This window comes from Pantherophis guttatus, chromosome 2 (genome assembly GCF_059756535.1).
Source record: "Pantherophis guttatus breed Tessera chromosome 2, ASM5975653v1, whole genome shotgun sequence".
Classification (NCBI taxonomy): domain Eukaryota; kingdom Metazoa; phylum Chordata; class Lepidosauria; order Squamata; family Colubridae; genus Pantherophis; species Pantherophis guttatus.
The window spans coordinates 124968529-124986453 of NC_142064.1; the positions used below are offsets into that span (position 1 = coordinate 124968529).

The 17925-nt window shown below is 42.0% G+C and overlaps 1 protein-coding gene across 8 annotated transcripts in view; it reads left to right on the forward strand.

Moving 5' to 3' along the window:
* The window catches only part of HDAC7 (histone deacetylase 7), a 229515-nt gene that overhangs the window by 79180 nt on the left and 132410 nt on the right, over window positions 1-17925 (forward strand). For 4 of the 8 annotated variants that reach the window (XM_087886649.1, XM_034419318.3, XM_087886650.1 and 1 more), the window contains one exon: window positions 6980-7051. The exons of 2 other annotated variants lie outside the window; for them this stretch is intronic. In XM_087886649.1, the coding sequence (XP_087742775.1) occupies window positions 6980-7051 (72 nt within the window). Of the gene's footprint in view, window positions 1-6402; window positions 7052-17925 lie in introns of those variants that run through there. 2 more of the 8 variants (XM_034419317.3, XM_087886651.1) reach the window with 2 other exon arrangements.

Below are 17925 nucleotides of genomic sequence, written 5' to 3' on the forward strand. Positions count from 1 at the left end.
TACATTTCCTGTATCCAAACTTGGACTGGCAAAATCTTTTGGCTTCTGGAATACCCTTTTAGTATCCTAAATGGCAGTGTATTAAAGCTTGCCAGTGAAAAAGTTCTTTTTTTTTTTTTTTATTTTGGCACAATCAGGAAACTTGGATAAAGGTTCTAAGCTTTGAAAAGTCCAAATCTAAATAAACAGTGAATCAGGATGACAATAGTAACTCAATAAATTCTGTGTACCTGGGTTCTTTTTTTATTGTTTATAACTAGAATGATAATTGCAAGAGATTTTCTATTGTTCTTAAAATAGTGATACATTTTGGCTGTTACTTTCCTGAGCATACTTACTGGGAAATGGAAGTATAATTTGTTTCAGACGGTAACCTGAGACTAGGAACAGCTGTGACCACATGATTGAAGCTCCACCCACTTTTTAACCGGCCACAAACATACAAAAAGAGGTAGGATTTCAATCATGACTGTCATCTTGTTTTTCTTTTATCCTGCCTCTCTCCTGTGGATGTTTCTGAATTATTATGAAGTCAGTTTGGTGGAAGTTGATGAAGGAAGGTAAAAATAGACTGTTTCTAACAAATGGCTTTTTTTTTTTTTGGAAGAATACTGTTCTTCATAAATGTAATTAAGGCCAAAACAACACCTTTGTATTCTTGCTTGCCATTTAATCTACACACATGAGATACATTGATGTTTGCTTTTCTTTACCATGAGTAGTTGTTACTCTTTGTCAGCTTCACTGCTTCCCCCACCTCTTCTTTGTTCTGTGATGAAAGTGGAAAGTCTTATCAATGTCACAGATGCCTTACACAGTTTTATGAGAGAGAGGAGGGTGAAGTAGATATGGTTGTATGAAATTGAAATAGCACTAGCACTTAGACTTATATACCGCTTTACAGCCCCCTCTAAGTTTACAGAGTCACCATATTGTCCCCAACAATTTGGGTCCTCATTTTACCCAGCTCGGAAGGATGGAAGGCTGAGTCAACCTTGAGCCTGGTGAGATTTGAACTGCCAAATTGCAGTCAGCCAGCAGTCAGCAGAAGTAGCCTGCAGTACTGCACTCTAACCACTGCACCACCATGGCTCAATGACATGAATTTCATTAGAGACCAAGGTAGGACCATTTAACTATGATTAACAGGCAGCTTGTAAGTAGAATGTAAAGCCTTTGTTCTTTATCCCTATTTCCTGATCATTAAACACAAAAGAGGTTTGAAGATACAGCTGTCACCTATTCATTTGGTTAAATGTCCATTTAGAAATTGATGCATTTATTTTCCTTTTAAAGTAGAAGTTTGGGGGGATTTTAACTCTGATGAGGATTTGTACTTTTTTTTTTTTTTTTGCTATATATATTATTCTTTTTTTTAAAAAAAATAATAATCTGGCTGACCTGGACTGATCTAGATAACAAAACAGGGATATTGTCTTGTGAGTATTTGCATGGGAAGCCCTGTGGAAAAACGCAGGGCTTAAACTAGACTGGAAAGCGAAACAGGTGATGTGGAAAGAGATGACAAGCTATTGTGCCATGCCATGAAACCTGCACGGATCTGAACCTGTAAATCACCAAGAACTGATCTAGATTAGAAGGCAATACCTTTAAAGTAATCCTAATTAGTAAATTCCATTTCAGATTAGGAAGAGTAGATTATAGGTTTCATACATTAATGGGCTGACGGAAGTGGATCGAGGGAGAAAGTTGATGTCTTTTACTCCACAGAAGTCCTTCTCCAGGTTATTACTTGCTCTAGGAAGAATTAAATGGCAGTTTCTTTTACAGGACAAAAACCATTTTAGGACTTTTGGGGGCAGAAATGGTTCTGAGACAGAAATAACTATTCTTTTCTCTGCTGCCATCCAAATTAAAGTATCATAGAAGAAGCCTTTTATGCTTGTACTGTTGGTCCAGTTGCAGATGCAGTCAAGCATTTCTGAATTTGTTTTGCTAATCTAGGAGCTAGAGCCTTGAACGGGATCTTAACTATGAAAAGCAGCCCTTTAACCTTGATTATGCTATCCTTGCTTTTTATTTTAACATCCTGAGGTGTTTTTTTTTTTAATATATCCTTTTTTCCTGGAATGTTTTTTCCCCCTATTAATCACATCCTTGATGTGTAATTCTACTCTGACTGGGATATTCCAATGAAGCCATCTTTGCACGCCATGTTTTTCTCCAGGAGTATAAATAGCAGTGTGAGAATCTCCTGTGCTAATTTTATGATTCTTTCGCTGATGTGTAACTTTTGTTTCAGTTTTGATGAGTAGGTCAGAGCAAATGTCAGTGAGGTGACCACTTGAAAGGAAGTGTCGCTAGTGACTGATTCCCTTGGAGGTTGGGTACAGGAAATGACAGTAATGAAACAAAGCGTACATGGATTCTTTATTTGGGAAGAATTAACAGAGACAATGAAATCTTACTGCTTAACATCCTATGTGATTTTGAAACCTTCCTTCTGATTCCATGGCCTTCAATTTCCTGATCCATATTCTCCCCCAAAATAAGAATGGATTTGTATGCACTGTAGGATAATATCATTTGTGTGGTTTTAGTTTACCAAACTCTGTGAACCCGGCCAGTGTGGTTTGCGTATGATGGTTAATGGCTTACTGTTATGAATAGGCTGGAACACAATGGCTTTTTCAAGAAAATGAAACTAACAGGAATTTTCATGGTGTGTGAATTCAGCCATTGTTTGCTCAGACATGGTTTAAACCACAATTGTCTGACTTCGTGCAATACATTAGGCCATAAGCCATAGTGCTTGAGTTCACAGCATGTGAAGCAAAACCATATTATATGAATTAAACATTCATATTCAGCTGTAGTTATTCCTGTAGCAAAATCATCCAGTTATTCAATTGAAAGAAAGGGAGAGGGTGGCAGAAAAAAGAGAGGATTTGGGGGGTGGGGGAGGGGGGAAAGGAACAACATAAAAATAGTTCAGATAAGCATAGCTCACCAAACTTCTTGCTAAATGAAAATGTAGAAATATTTCATGTAACTTAAAGAGCGATGAGGAAATGTGTTTATTTGTTTAAACACGTTTCAGCTTCATTTATAGTCTTGCAATAGAGGCTCAGCAACTCATTCTCAAGGCAAAATGCTACAGTAGGAATTTTTTTCCTACCTGGTTCCTTAACCCACCAACTTCTCTCTGTTGTCGCTCTCACTTTTTCTGAAAGCAACAAAGAAAGGCTGTAGCAAATCCTTCCTGAAACTGAAGCATTTCAAATGCATTGCACAAAATGGCTGGGGTTTGGGGAAATTGTAATACAGGCTCAGAGGAGATTTGGCTTTTGAAATCTACAATATACCAAGTTAGGGAATGTTACGCTCAGAGCCTGTAAAGTTGGAGGGATGATGATTTCAATACTATCCCCCATGTGATTGGTTCAATTCCGTGAGCGAGAGATCTGAGCCCCTGCAGACCCAAACAATGCTCCAATGCTGATTTCTTCCCTCACTTAAAGCAATTGGTTTCTCTGGTTGACTCCCCAGCACTGAAACAAGGATGGAAAGATCTCACTTTTAGGCTCACTTTTCTTTACGGGCCTTTAAACATAGCAGTTGATTGCAATTGATTGATATTAATTTTTATCCTAATGGAATAGAAGGCCAACTCTTTACAGCTCCATTATTCTTGCCATGGGTTATCCAGTTAACTCACAACTTTTGGAGTTTTCATGTGCAATAGTCTGATATAAGCTGACTAGTACTTGTGATTGATAAATCTGTATCATGTAAATACAATTTTAAGTTCCTACATCATGCTGAAGCATTAATGTAGTGTTAATTGGTGTTGGCCTAAACTGATGGGCAAACCAAACTGCTTCACTAAAGTATTAGTTTAATATGGTGTATAAACAAATCATAATGAAGAGAATTATCACTTAGTACAGGTAGTCCTCGACTTACAGCAGTTCATTTAGTGACCATTCAAAATTACAACAGCACTGAAAAAAGTGACTTATGACCATTTTTCACAGATGCGACTTTTGCAGCATCCCCATGATCATGTGATCAAGATTCACATGCTTGGCAACTGACTCATACTTACGACCATTGCTGTGTCCCAAGGTCATGCGATTTTGCCAAATTTTGACAAAGCAAAATCAATGGGGAAGCCAGATTCACTTAAGAACTGTCTTGCTAACTTAACCACTGCAGTGATTCACTTAACAACTGTGGCAAGAAAGGTCTTAAAATGGGACAATAGTCACTTGACAAATGTCTCACTTAACAACATAAATTTTGGGCTCAATTGTGGTCTTAAGTTGGGGACTACCTGAAGTGTTACATGATTGACTTCATTTAGAAGAAAGACACTATTTCCCCAAACTCAACTTTTTGCTTTGCTAAGTATTGTCTGAATTTACACAACCCACTAAACCAGCGGTCACCAACTGATGGTCCTTGGACCACTGGTGGTCTGCGAGAAATTTTTGGTGGTCCGCAGAAAAATTATTTGCAGTTTTTATATTGCACTAAATCAAGGGTCTTCAAACTACAGCCCCTGGGCTGGATACATACAATGAGAATTTGTGTTGCTGCAGAGTCTTCCCCCTTTGGGGGCCTTTTTGTGTGGGTTGGAGGGGGGCAGAAATTCCAACTTGGGGTCTGCTTCAGCCTCCTGGTGCGGGGCTTTGGGCGAAGGCTGGAGGAAAGCGCTGCTGGTAGCAAAGAGCCGGAGGGCCTTATTCCAGTGGAACTGCCTCATGGCCTGGAATTGGCTGACCATCTCAGCCCGCTGAGCCTCCAGGTACCAGTACCTGGCCTTGCACTCCCGCAGGTCTTCCCTCTGCTTGGAAAGCCTATGCTCGTAGTCCTCAGTGAGATGCTTCTGCTGAACCTCCTTCTCGGCCAGATCCAATTTGAACTGAGCCAGCTGTTTTGCCAACTCTTTCTCATGGTAGCTGCTTAGCTCCAACAACTGCTTCCTGTTGGGGCCCTAAGGAGCCCAGGCGGGCAAGCGAGGAGTGGCTGGGAGGGGAGGGGTGAGTAGAGGCCAGTTAGATGCCCCTTGATATGAGTGACATCGAATTGGCCATTCCCACCCAGCCAATCATTAGGCAGATCATATTAGTGGTCCATGGGATTTAAAATTATGAATTTAGTGGTCCCTGAGATCCGAAAGGTTGGTGACCCCTGCACTAAACTATGGTTTTCATACATTAATTGGGTTCATACAATACTTTTAACTACCAGTACTGTAAAACCAACATGACCCACATTATGCCTTAGTGAGATATAAATGCATCAAATTATAGTTTATTCAACAAATCTTCATTACAGCATGTCTTAGTATGAACTCCGATCTCGGTTCACCATATCTATTGAAATAGTTCTTTCTACCAGTCATTGTGTATCAAAGCGTACAGTGGTACAAAAATTGTATCACTTTAATTGTACAAATTGAATTTAGAATGCCCTTCCCAGTAAACTGCAGTCTCTTTCCTAACATTTAATAAGAGATGGCAGTTAAAAATTAAATTAAAAAAATAGTGTATCTCAGCACCCTCTAGGCTCGTGTTTGGTTTGATTTGATTCTAAAGGAGAATTAAAACTTAAGAATTCATTATTATTCCTGCAGTGCAGGAATATGGACCATCCATTTTTAAAAATAATAATACAAGCAGTCCTCGTTTAACAACCAGAATTGGGTCTGGCAACTCGGTTTTTAAACGAAGTGGTTGTTGCTAAAGTGAAACTTGCTTACGATCTTACTGCAGCTTTCCTTTGCTTTACAGATCATAAATATGAGGAAAAGTTACTTTTTCCTCATTGTAACTGTAAATGGTCATTACTGGAAATGGTGATTGAACGCGGTCTTACCTGTAAGCAACATATTCCAAGTCATATCAATGGGAAGGTTCTGAATAAATTCTGATTAAAATTATCAGGCCTTTAATCGCAACTCTCTTGGTCGGCAGACCCTGAGCGAGCTTCAATTCAGACTACTGTCCCCATGTTGTATTTCAAGCCTTGTGAGCAAAGCCTGCCGAACTTCCCGGCCTTGCTTTTTAGGCCACAGAATATCATACCTGATCTTGCACTTTAAAATCTTATCTCCCTGCCCATTACCTTGAAGTAACCACGAGAGCAGCTTTAGAAACTATACTCTTTCCGTATCGGGGGGGGGGGGGGGAAGCTGCCAAAGCGCTTCGAACACAGTCGTCGCCAATCGCGGGTCGCGTTCCCACATTTCCCACAAAAGTTAAACTCGGGTTGTGAAAGCAGCGCTTGAATTCAGTTGAATTAGATCGGCGTCCTTTTGACTCTCACGCTTGGGAAGGAGTCGAGCGCTGGGGAGGCGGGCGCTTCGCTCCCGAGCGCCAGATGGAGCACTTGAACAGCAAACTTTCCGAGGGCCCTGCCATTGGTCGAGGTTGGGCCAATCGCGAGCGCCCTCGGCAAACAATGCAACTTTCTCCCCCCCTGCTCAGTGCGGGTTCCTTTCTTTCTATTTTTTTCCTCCTCCTCCTTTTTTTTTTCCCCCCTCCTTCCCCTGCTTTTTCTTCATTTCCTTTTCTGTTGTTCCCTGTTCGCGCGGTCCTCCTCCTCCGGCGCCTTGGTTCCGATCGGCTGCGCGGGTGGGGAGGAGAAACGACGCGGGGGCCGGGCGCAGGTGGATCCGCCTGGAGTGGCGTTAGCGGCTGTTGCTTCTTGAGTGATGGACCTGGCAGGGATTGCCGAGCCTCGCCGCTGATCTCTAGCTCCCGCGAGGAGGATTGCCCGCCCCCCCCCCCATCATGGCTCGCTGCCCTTCTTGACCCGTGGCGTGTGAACCCAGCAAAGAAGCTTAACGGATCTCTCCTGCGCGCTCCCCACCCGAGGGGAAGCAGCAGCTGGGAGGAGGGTCCACCCATGCCAGGACTGCACCCAGCGTTGGGCACCGCCGCTAAATCGAGCAACAGCGGTAGCAGCTCCTCCGGCGCTCACGACTCCGATTCTCTTTTCTCCTCCCCAGATGGAATTAAAGGGCGAACGGCAGAGGAGAAGGGCGTGAGCCTGGCCGAGAAGAGCGGCGCCTCTAGCCAAGGTAAGAGCCGACTCGAGCCGGCGGCGGATCCCTCCTTGGGGGAAAGATGACAGCAACCCGCTGCGAAGGGAAACGGCGACTGGTGTAGGAAAGAAAAGCCTGAGCCCAAACGGGGGGGGGGCTCCCCTTTCCTGCCTTTCCTGCGCCTCGTGACTCGCCCAGGAAAAAGGGGTGGTGGTGGTGGGATTGAGTTTTTCTTTCTCCGAGGAAGGGAACGGGGCAAGGCCTCGAAACGACTCAGAAAGCAAAGCAGCCTAGAAAAGCGGAGTGGGGCGGGGGTAGATGGATGGAAGCCCCGTTGGGCTGGTTAGAGACCGAAGGCTGAAGTCCCCCCCACCCCACCACCACCACCAACTTGCGCGTTTTCTGGAACCCGCAGGAATCGCTTTTCAGTTCGGTGGGACTTCACTTTCCACGAAGAACCGAAGCGATTGGAATGCCGGTGGTTCGAATCTGTTGCGCAGCAATCCATCCATCCCCAGCGGTGAAGGAATGGGATATGCTGGGGGGGGGGGGGGGGATGATGGAAGCTGATAGTTCGTCCACCTCTGGAATCTGCCCCAGTTGAGGGAGGCTGTGATAATTTCTTTCTTTTCCTTTCACCCCACCCTATCCTACCCTCTGCCTAGGCATCTATAATGCAAACACATAGTATTGCCTTCAGTCCCTGTAACAGGGTCTGGTGGGTGTTCCTTTTCAGCTAAATTTAATTGACTTGTTCTGGTCCAGGAAATCCAAGCAATATCACACTTTAGTTTTACTTTGTTGCATAAAACTTGACTCACTGGCCCCAGCCGTCTGAAACTCTTATGTTGATTTCACGCATTAGCATTTATATTATACTTTAAAGAGTTTGAAACACTTGATAGAACTCGTTTATTTTTGTTCTCTAGCCTCTCTCCATTTGTTTCTTTTTTATGTTTGTAGCTCGCCATAATTCGGGTTTTGTTTTATTGATTTGGAAGACGGAAAGGTCTTGTCTTTCAGGTAATTGTCCCTTATTGTCATTAGTAACACAGGCACAGCGCTTAAACATTTACTTACCCTTTGGGGGCTATGTAAGATAGTATGATAATCATCAAGGGATTTATTTGCTTTGGACTTCTTTTGCTTCACCTGAATATAGTGTCCTCCTTACACCAAGGCCTGACTGGTCTCTTTGTTCTACTCCCCTATCCTGCCTGGTCTAAAAAACTGAATTTCAATTTGGCTTCAACCTGCTTTGAAACTACTGGTAGAAAGGTTGTGATTTTCCCAAACAGGTGCAACTACAATACCCATTATTGGGACGGGGTGACAGTTGAAGTGCAGTATGTCTAGAGGTTGCCTAGTAGATAAAAGCTTTGATAAGATATGCAGTCCATGTCATTTTTCCTGTGTTTGGGGTTTTAGAGGACCATGTGCCTTTTCGGAATGAAAAATTGTAGCTAATCATAGTTTTGCTTTTCCTAAGAGATTTTCTGGTTATTTCCAGCTTCTGTCGATTAGTAGATTTTTAAAAATCCTTCTGTTTTTAAAAAAAGTCTTCAGTATGCACATACAAATACATGCTTTAGTGAGACTGCCTTCTTGATAAGGAGAAAGTATTCCTACTCTGCTGTGTTAGCACAAGCTCTCATCTTCTATGGCTTGTGTTGAGGCTGTTCCAGTATATACAAGATAGGTCAGGGTAGATTGTTGCTGTTGTTGCAGGCTTGAGAAGGAGTAGATGAGTGTTAATCTTGCCTGATACTTGATTTTTTAATTTGATGGTAAAGAAAAAGTCAACATACTTCAGGCTTTGGTAAGTGTTGGGTGTGTTCTTAGTAGAGAGAAATGTGATGCTTTATTGTTAAGGTTGTTATGGATTCTCAAACAAGATACATTTCCATCGGTCAGGTGGTCAAGAAGAAGGACCTTCAGAAATCTGGAGAACCTTTTCCTAGAGACGAGAGTTTGTAAGGACCCATTATTGAGCAACATGCCTGGAAGCATTCAGTGGATGCTCTGGGCCTCATCTTGTGCTACATGGGCCTAGCGAACTATGCAATTAAAAATTAAAGCATGGGAGAAAAGGGGGGGGGACAGTGAGAACCAACCCAGTCATTCTATGGCAAAAATGAACGCTTATGTTCTCCTGCTATTAATGAAGTGTAACAGCCTGATTTCCTCTCAGAACATCTACATTTAAGAGGATTTTGATAACTAGGCTGAGAAACATTTCAACAAAGTTTTTGGGATCTGCTTGTTGGAATAGATATGGTATTAGATGAGGTTTTTAAATGCAATCACTGTGGCTAATAGAAGGCAGATGTTACTGGTGGCTCATACCAATCATTCCTTGTTGGAAAAAAGGGAAGATCGTAATAAATTCAAGAATGGGAGAAGCTTGTGGTTATCTTGCTTTTATTCCCAATATGTTTCCCTCTCTATCAGATAAACCGATAAAACAGTGCATCTAATATTTTCAAATTGCCCATCTACAAGATACAAGGACATATTTAATTAAAACCTGCTTGCATAATGGGATGATTCTGGGGTTTTTGGCATCTGGCGGTGATATTCAACCATGAGCTCCTCAAGGGCAGACATCAAAGTAGCAGTGAAAATCTTAGGGGCTTCCCCAACATGTTTCATATTTTCAACTACCTGTTCCCCATCCTAAGTGTCAGATGCTGATATGATTTGTTCTCACCTCAAGTAGAATTATATGGGGTGTTAGTGGTTTTTGGAGATCTGATTGTTGTTTAATCAAAGAGCCTAAACGAAAGCTCAAAATCCGGTCCTAAGATTCTAGACTTCAGTCGTGGGCTTCTCTTCTCAACCTGTATGCCTTCCCCACTGTTCTTCCCCAGCAACTGGAATTCACAGATCTCTTATCTCCTGTTTTCATAAAACTGTTCTGGCTAGTGCCTAGCCTATTAGTGCTTTCATGCTAGGCTTTTATTTTGCAGTTGCCTTACTTCTGGTCAAAAATGTTTTCATCTCCTGCTCTTAACTTTTCTCTGTTTCCTTACTTTTTCTGCTATTTTTTTAAAAAATTCCACATTAAAAGGGGTAGGGAGAAAACTCAGAATAGCTGTGTAACATCTTTTGATTGGCAGTATAAAGAGACCTGTATCTGAAAATTTTGCAGATTCTAAGCCACAGGTGTACAACCTAATTGGGACTCTTTTGACCATGATGCAAAAAAAACCCCAAAAAACAGTGGCATGGTTGCCTTCTATTCTGAAGTGAGAAACAGATGATATGTACAGCTTAATCGCTAAAAAAAAAAAAGCCATGTTACAATAAAAAGGGTCCTTGGCCTTATAAAGAAGGATGCTCCCAAATCCCAACCTTGGGATGCAACCCCAACTATCTTGAGACTCTAATGTCTCCTACTACTACTAGAATTGTGTACAGGTTGTTCTTGATTTATGACCACAATTGGAGCCAGAACTTCCGTAGCAAAGCAATGCAGTTGTTAAGCGAGTTGTGTCCAATTTTATGACTTTTTTTTTTTGCTGTAGTCATTTATTGAATTTCATGGTTATTAAGTGAATCCAGTTTCCCCTATTTACTTTGTCGGAAGCATCTTGAGAAGGTTGCAAATGGTGATCAAATGATCCCAGGATGCTGCAACCATTGTAAATACATGCCAGTTGTCGAACCTCTGAATTTTGATCACCTGACTGTGGGGGTGGGGAACCCTGCAGTCTGCAGATTGGTTGTAAGTTCCAGCTTGGTGGAGGGGGAGCCCAAAGCAAGAAAAGCTGAAACCTAATTGAATTTTTCCCCTCTATGTTGGTAAACTTATTTCGGATTTTTATCTCAATAGCTAGGTTCAGTCTTGATCAGTGGTGAAATCCAATTTTTTTTACTACCAATTCTGTGGGGGTGGCTTGGTGGGGGTGGTATGGCTTGGTGGGTGTGGCAGGGGAAGGATACTGCAAAATCTCTATTCCCACCCCACTCCAGGGGGAGGATACTGCAAAATCCCCATTCCCTCCCCACTCCTGGGGGAAAGATATTGCAATATCCCCATTCCACCCCACTCTGGAGCCAGCCAGAGGTGGTATTTGCCGGTTGTCTGAACTACTCCAAATTTCCACTACCAGTTCTCCAGAACCTGTCAGAACCCGCTGGATTTCACTCCTGGTTTCCTGCCTCAGCAGGGGGTTGGACTAGAAGACCTCCAAGGTCCCTTCCAACTCTATTATTCTATTCTATTCTAAAAGGGACTTCTAAATAGGAATGTATAGGATGGTGCTGCTAGCTTTGTAATATGCTGGGAGAAGGGAGACTTCTGCTTCTCTTGTTTCTTTGGTGGAAAGGTTGGAAAAGGCTCACATAATTTTGTTTTTCTTGATGTGAGTTAGCTCTGGAGGAACCCTGTCATCCTCTTCATGCCTACTTGAAGGAAATTCAAGAAGTGTTGCAGTGTCTTTGGCTCTTGCTTCATCCTAGTCTTTCCCATGCATATGTTGGCTGCAATTGCTTCATCAAGTTTACTCCTCTTCTCCAGCAGTCCCAGAATGGGCCCAAGCAAACAGCTTCCTGTGCTTGCAGTCTGGTTGGGTAAAGAAAGCAAAAGAAGATATATCCAATCCAGGAATGGGAAACTCACAGACCTTCTGAAGTTTCTGGACTCTATCATAAGCTATTAAAAGTATAGGAACTCCTCCCCCTGTATCTCTTCCTTAAATCAGAAAATAATCTCACTGCATACCATTAGCCCATCCTTATGTTCAGACAAAGTAATCTTCATCTGATGCTAGACCATCGGCAGAGTTGTCCTTCAGAGTTGAAGTTCAAAACTGAAATAACTGAGACTTTAAAAATTGAATTCCAAAAAAAGAAGGAGGAGGAGGAGGAGGAGGAGGAGGAGGAGGAGGAGGAGGAGGAGGAGGAGGAGGAGGAGAAGAAGAGGAAGAAGAAGAAGAAGAAGAAGAAGAAGAAGAAGAAGAAGAAGAAGAAGAAGAAGAAGAAGAAGAAGAAGAAGAAAGGATGAGCGTTGAATAGCATGTCATTTTCACTCCAGATTTCTTGTTTATAATTTATAAACCGGAACAGGGATCCTTAGAATAATAGATGTTGCATGGAGAATTTCACCCAGGCACTTAAGGAAAGGGTTGCTGTTTAGTGATAGAGTACCTGCTTTGAATGCTAGAGGATACAAATTAGTCTGTAGAAGAATCTGACTCAGCGTGGATATTATTTTTTCTAGCCAAGCTTGGGGGTATGATGACCTCCTTATTTAACAATCTGCCTCATGAATATATCAGATTACTTGCCAGCTCAGCAGGGTTTTTTTTTTTTTTATATCATTGATATGCTGCATCCCATGTCCTTTTTTCTACTATATCCTTAGTTTATGGGTTAGGTCAGCCTTTTTCCAAACAAAAGCTACTTTTAAAAGTTCTCAGATTTCATATATAGCCACAATCTAAAATAACTTATAATAAACCTGGGGATATGAGTGATTCTTCCTCTCTCTTTAAACCCTGGCTAGTTCTACATCTGTGACTATCAAACTTGGGAGGTACAGTTTTCAGATAAGCTTTGTGTACGAGAAAGAATCTGCTGAGCTGGCATTATTTTGCATATTCCAAAACTGCATTTCCAGAAACACAGCTCTCGGTTGAGGGTAACCAGATGCAAAAGAAGCACAGCTTTCACTAATCGGGAATTTCCACAAATACTGTCCATCTGGTCATTCAGACTGTTATAGAGGCTGGGATGCTCTATAAATTTATTAAAGGCGTAGACGTCTGGTGCTGTTTTGACAGTGGGCAACAAGGGAGTGGGGAAAGCTACTTGTAACGATGCCCCCACAAACATACCATGTCTGATTCTGCATTAGCTGTGTTGGCTTCGGGGTCTTTCTCTCCCTGCTCACACAGAAATTTTGCTGATGCATGATATGGACGCCGCTGTGTTCATTTGGAGGGAAGCTTGGGAAACTTCTCTGCAGAGAAACCCAAAACAGAAGAGTGGCATCTTAGAGGCTTCATTGTTGTGGATGTTGCTGTATCAGTGATCTTTCATGCTGGAGAGGCTGGGGAATTCCATTGTCATGGCAATTCTGTGAGGAACATGCGTCAGAAGCACTCTCTGTGTTGTGTCTGGTATCTGTGGTTCCCTTCTTAGGCTTAGGTTGCTAGAAGCTTTGATCCACTTTGGGGATCAGGGATCAGATGATGTCTCTGGGGTCTGTTAACAACAAAGACGTCACCCGCTTCATTTGGTAAACTCTTGGAGAGAGACATCCAAAATGAATGACAGAGCAGAAAGCTTGATTCCACATTCCTTGAGTTTAGCAGTTTATTCAGTGCCAGGACTACTAACCAGAAATGTGTAGACTGTTTTCCATGAGTTGGAATGGGGCTGGGGAGAGAAAGATAAAGAATATGGCATGATTTTGTTTTGTTTCAGGTTTGGGTGATGGTAGAAGGGGAGTGTTATGTCCTTTATGTTGATTTTATCTATGAAAAGAAAATATCCCAGGTCTGGGTTTAATCTGCCAGTAAAGCTCCTTCCTTCCTTCCTTCCTTCCTTCCTTCCTTCCTTCCTTCCTTCCTTCCTTCCTCCCTCCCTCTCCTCCCTCCGTCCGTCCCCGGGGGGGTGGTAATTAAGAATCAGTGGTAGGTCCAGTGGTGAAATCTAAAATTTGTTACTACCGGTTCTGTGGGCGTGGCTTGGTGGCGGGCGGGCGGGTTAATGTGACTGGGTGGGCATGGCCAATTTTTTTAAAAAACATTTAAAACCATTTTTTCTACAACCTCTTTGGCAAAGAGGTTGTAAAAAAATGCTTTCAAAAGGCTCTGATGATCCCAGCTGAGTTGCCTGATCATCAGAGAGTTTTTAAAAGAGCCATTTAAAAGAAAAAAAGCCTCTGATGATCGTGCGGCTCAGCTGGGCATGGGGGGGGGCAGGGATTTTTGCTACCAGTTCTCCGAACCACCCGCCTCCATCGTTACCAGATTGGGCAATCCAGTCCAAACCGGGAGCATTTCACCCCCGGGTAGGTCACATGACTTATTTCAGAGGTTCTGCAATTGGCATCTCTAGGTACAGCTAAGAACTGCTTGGAAGTCTTGAGAGTCATATGCAACCAGTCTACACCATTTTGGACAAAATGGACCAGAGGTCTCACATATTAAGAGGCAAAAATGGACCAGAGGTCCACATATTGCCTACTTTCCATCAAGAAATTCAAAATGATACAAAGTTGTTTCCAGGCGAAAGGAACCATGTAAGCCTTGATCTGGTTAATACGGTATGATCGTAGAAGAAGGTTATGACAAACTACTTTCATTTTGCTGCCAAAAACTGCATGGAGTTGATGTCCATGAAAGTGACAAGGAGTTAGACTTTATGAAAATAACTTGTAACTGCCAGACAGACTTTTCATATGGGCTCCATTCAGACTCAGGCCCACTTATCTTGTGGGTCATATAATCACAGATTTGAGAGCTGTTCAGACAACAGGACATGATCGGTGTTTATCTCTAAATACTCCTTTATGTCAGGGGTTCCCAACCCCCAGGCTGTGGCCCACTAACCTGTATCTTTTTTGTCACTTTTTTACTATGAGCACACTGGCACACATTAAAAATGAAATTCTGTTACCTGCTCTCAAAAGAAAGTATATATCTACCCATACTCATACATAACACACATGATAAGATAGATAGATATATCTGTACACACCCACACATATATAAATCACTGTCCATTTTGAATAGATAGCAGAAAGAGGAAACTTGGGAGTTCACAAGGTTGAAGCTATATAGAACAAAACAGTGGCTGAATCTAGATGTTCTGCTTGGGATACCACGAAGCCTCCTCCCAGAAGGTAACAAGGAAAACAGGGGATGAAGAGGATGTGTAGCATCCCAGACAATCCTGCAGACCCTACTCAAGCATCGCTTATATGCTATGTCCTGGAGAGAAGGAAATAAACTACCAATAATCTTTTCTGCTGTCCTCACCACTCTGCACTGCCTTCCTGTCTGAAGCAGTAATGCTTCCAAACCAGACAGTAATGCAATATGACAGGATGCTCTCGATCATTCCTCTATAGAAAGTGGTAAGGACAGGGAAAGGAAGATGTACTTTTCTCATGCATGCAGAAAATGCAGGCACTGCTGTGCTCGCTTCACCCGTGTCTCACTGTTGAGCGACAAGCTAGCCTACTTGTTAGCTGCACACCCAGAAACTTGATCCTGCTAACCACCTCCACAGGTGAATCATTAATACACATGTGGCTGTGCCTGCCTTTTCTGAAATCGACAATGATCTCTTTAGTTTTTCCTTACATTTAAAATGAGGCTGTTTTTATTACACCAGTTCACCAAACCCTCTACCTGCTCACGCGCACAGCTCCACTTACACAAGCAGCAGGTGCACATGCCCACCGCTTGCACAAATGGAGTTGTGTGTGTGTGAGCGTGTGTGCCTGCCACTTGCACAGATCCATTCCCTCTACCCCGGGCCGCCATGACAAAAAGGTTGGGGACCTCTGTTTTACATAATACCTTGATCAACCTTCATACCTCAACAAAGGAACCTTAAATGCAGTAGCTCCGAGGCACAGTTCCTGTGGTGTATCCTATTTCAGATGATATTTATGTGTGTTTTTGTGTGTGTGTTTGTATGTATGTGTGGAGACCTATAACTGAATGCTCTTAACTGAACTAGACCTTGATTGGGTATTTTTTCTTCTTCTTTAAAGGCCTGCCCACCATCCAATGGCAGTAATTTCTGACTGCAGCACATTTTCCACTTCAGTTGCTCTTTTTAAGTAAACTATGTGGAAAAAAGAGTAACTGTCCCCTAATTATCATATCTGATGTTTGCAAATGGCTCAGAATGCTTGAAAGTGTTTCGAATGCCTTATCTCAGGGATTTTCAAACTTGTTGAGGCTGTGTAACCTGTTGGGTTTTTTTAAAAAAAATTTCCCGGAACCCCTGATTAAGAGGAAAAAAATTAATAATAGAAAAGTGGATGTGCTGAAATGAACTTTTTTTGGGGGGGGGAGTGTGCTTTGTCTTTCATAGAACCTTTAGAGTTCCACAGAACACAGTTTGAAACAAAACTGCCTATATTAAGAAGCAAGACAGTATTATTGTACAGCAGGGGTCTCCAATCTTGGCAATTTACCAAGAGTTGCCAAGAGCTTGGCAAAGCTGGCTGAGGAATTCTGGGAGTTGAAGTCCACAAGTCTTAAAGTTGCCAAGATTGGAGACCCCTGTTGTACAGAGTGCAAGGACTAAAGACTAAACTAAAGCTGAATGGGAATGATAAAAGACTTGATTCAGGGTCTTTTTCAGTTATGAAACTGTCATTATATGAGCCTTTCCCAACCTTTTTTTTTTTTTTTTAACTTGGAGAACCCTTGAGGCAATTTTTCAGGTCACAGGGACACTGCCTAAAATTTTCAAAAAATTAGAAAATGTCACAATCCAATTCATTTCTAACGTACTCTCAGTCTACTTTCACATCTAAAATAATGGCACATGTGGCAGATGTGACATGTAAAATTTCCCATCGTTGCGATTGTGTGATGCACAGAGTAAAAAAAAAAACACCTATAATATTTATTTTTTAAGCTATCTCTCATGAAACCTCTAATGCCCTCTCATGAAACTGTGGGGTTCCGTGGAACCCAGTTCAGAAAGGCTGCATAGCATGAATTTGTCTCTGGTTCTTTTCACCTCTATGAAAAACTCAGTGGTAAAGACAACAAAGCAACTCCAAACTTAATTCTGTTAGTTGAAACATTTTTAGGAGAAAAAGTGACTATTCCTTATTTGGTTTCCGCAAACCAATTGATATACAGTACCTGTAAAAGAAATTGGGTTCAGAGTTGTAGTTAAAGATACTGAATAACCAATGTGCTAAACCACATTTTATAAATCACAAAAGTTGCGTTCACACAACGTACTCAACCTCAGCCAAACAAACTACATTATGGATTAGGGTGATGTGTTTGCCCAGCCACAATTGTAGCTCACGTGCTAATATATCTAAATAATTTGGCACACTCTGTATGCGAATGAGCGGCATGGTGACCGAATGGTGAAGATACTCACCTCTCACTCAGAAGATAGAAGGTTCAATCCCGGGTAATGGCAGATACTTCTCTCATAGGGCACGAAACAAAAAAAAAATTGCTGTGAACTCCATATAGGCATCAGGAAGGGCATCTTGCCAGCAAACGCATAACTCCATCCAGTCACCCCCTACCCCAAATAGGGACTACAGGGTTGTAAAAGGAGTTCTGTATAGATAGAAATGAAGATTCAAAAGAAATTCCTCTCTACACTTTCCTAAAAGATTACTTAAAGCTAAAGTTTATTGACCATTGTTAAGTAATTGCTGAAACCTTGGCATTCCCATCTAATGTTGCAGCTGAATACTTCTTATATTTCTAATCACACAAGGCAGCTAAGATGGCAAGTATGATGCAATGGCTACATTATTGCTTCAGAACTGGAGAGATCTGGGTTCAAATGTCAGCTCATACATGATCAATCTTGATTGGAGGTTTGCTGTCAGTTTTAAAGGAAACCCATGAGGATTAGGAATACAAGGACAAGTCAGATATGTTGACTCCTTTCCCTAGAAGGAAGATGAATTATTTATTATAAAAGTAATGGATCTTTTATCCAAGGATTTAGGTTTCCCTGTACAAACTTATGCAAAGTTAACTTATGAATCAGTATCTGTCTTCCATTCCAATATACTGACAGAGCACAGTCCTAGCTAAGGCAGGAGGAGCAAGGAAAATGTAGTTCTCCAAATACTGCTGAATGACACTCCCAAGCATTCCATGTTGCTGAATTTTCTGGGAGTTGTAGTTCAGCAATATTAGAGATAAAGTTGAAGCCAGATTGTCAGATCAGCC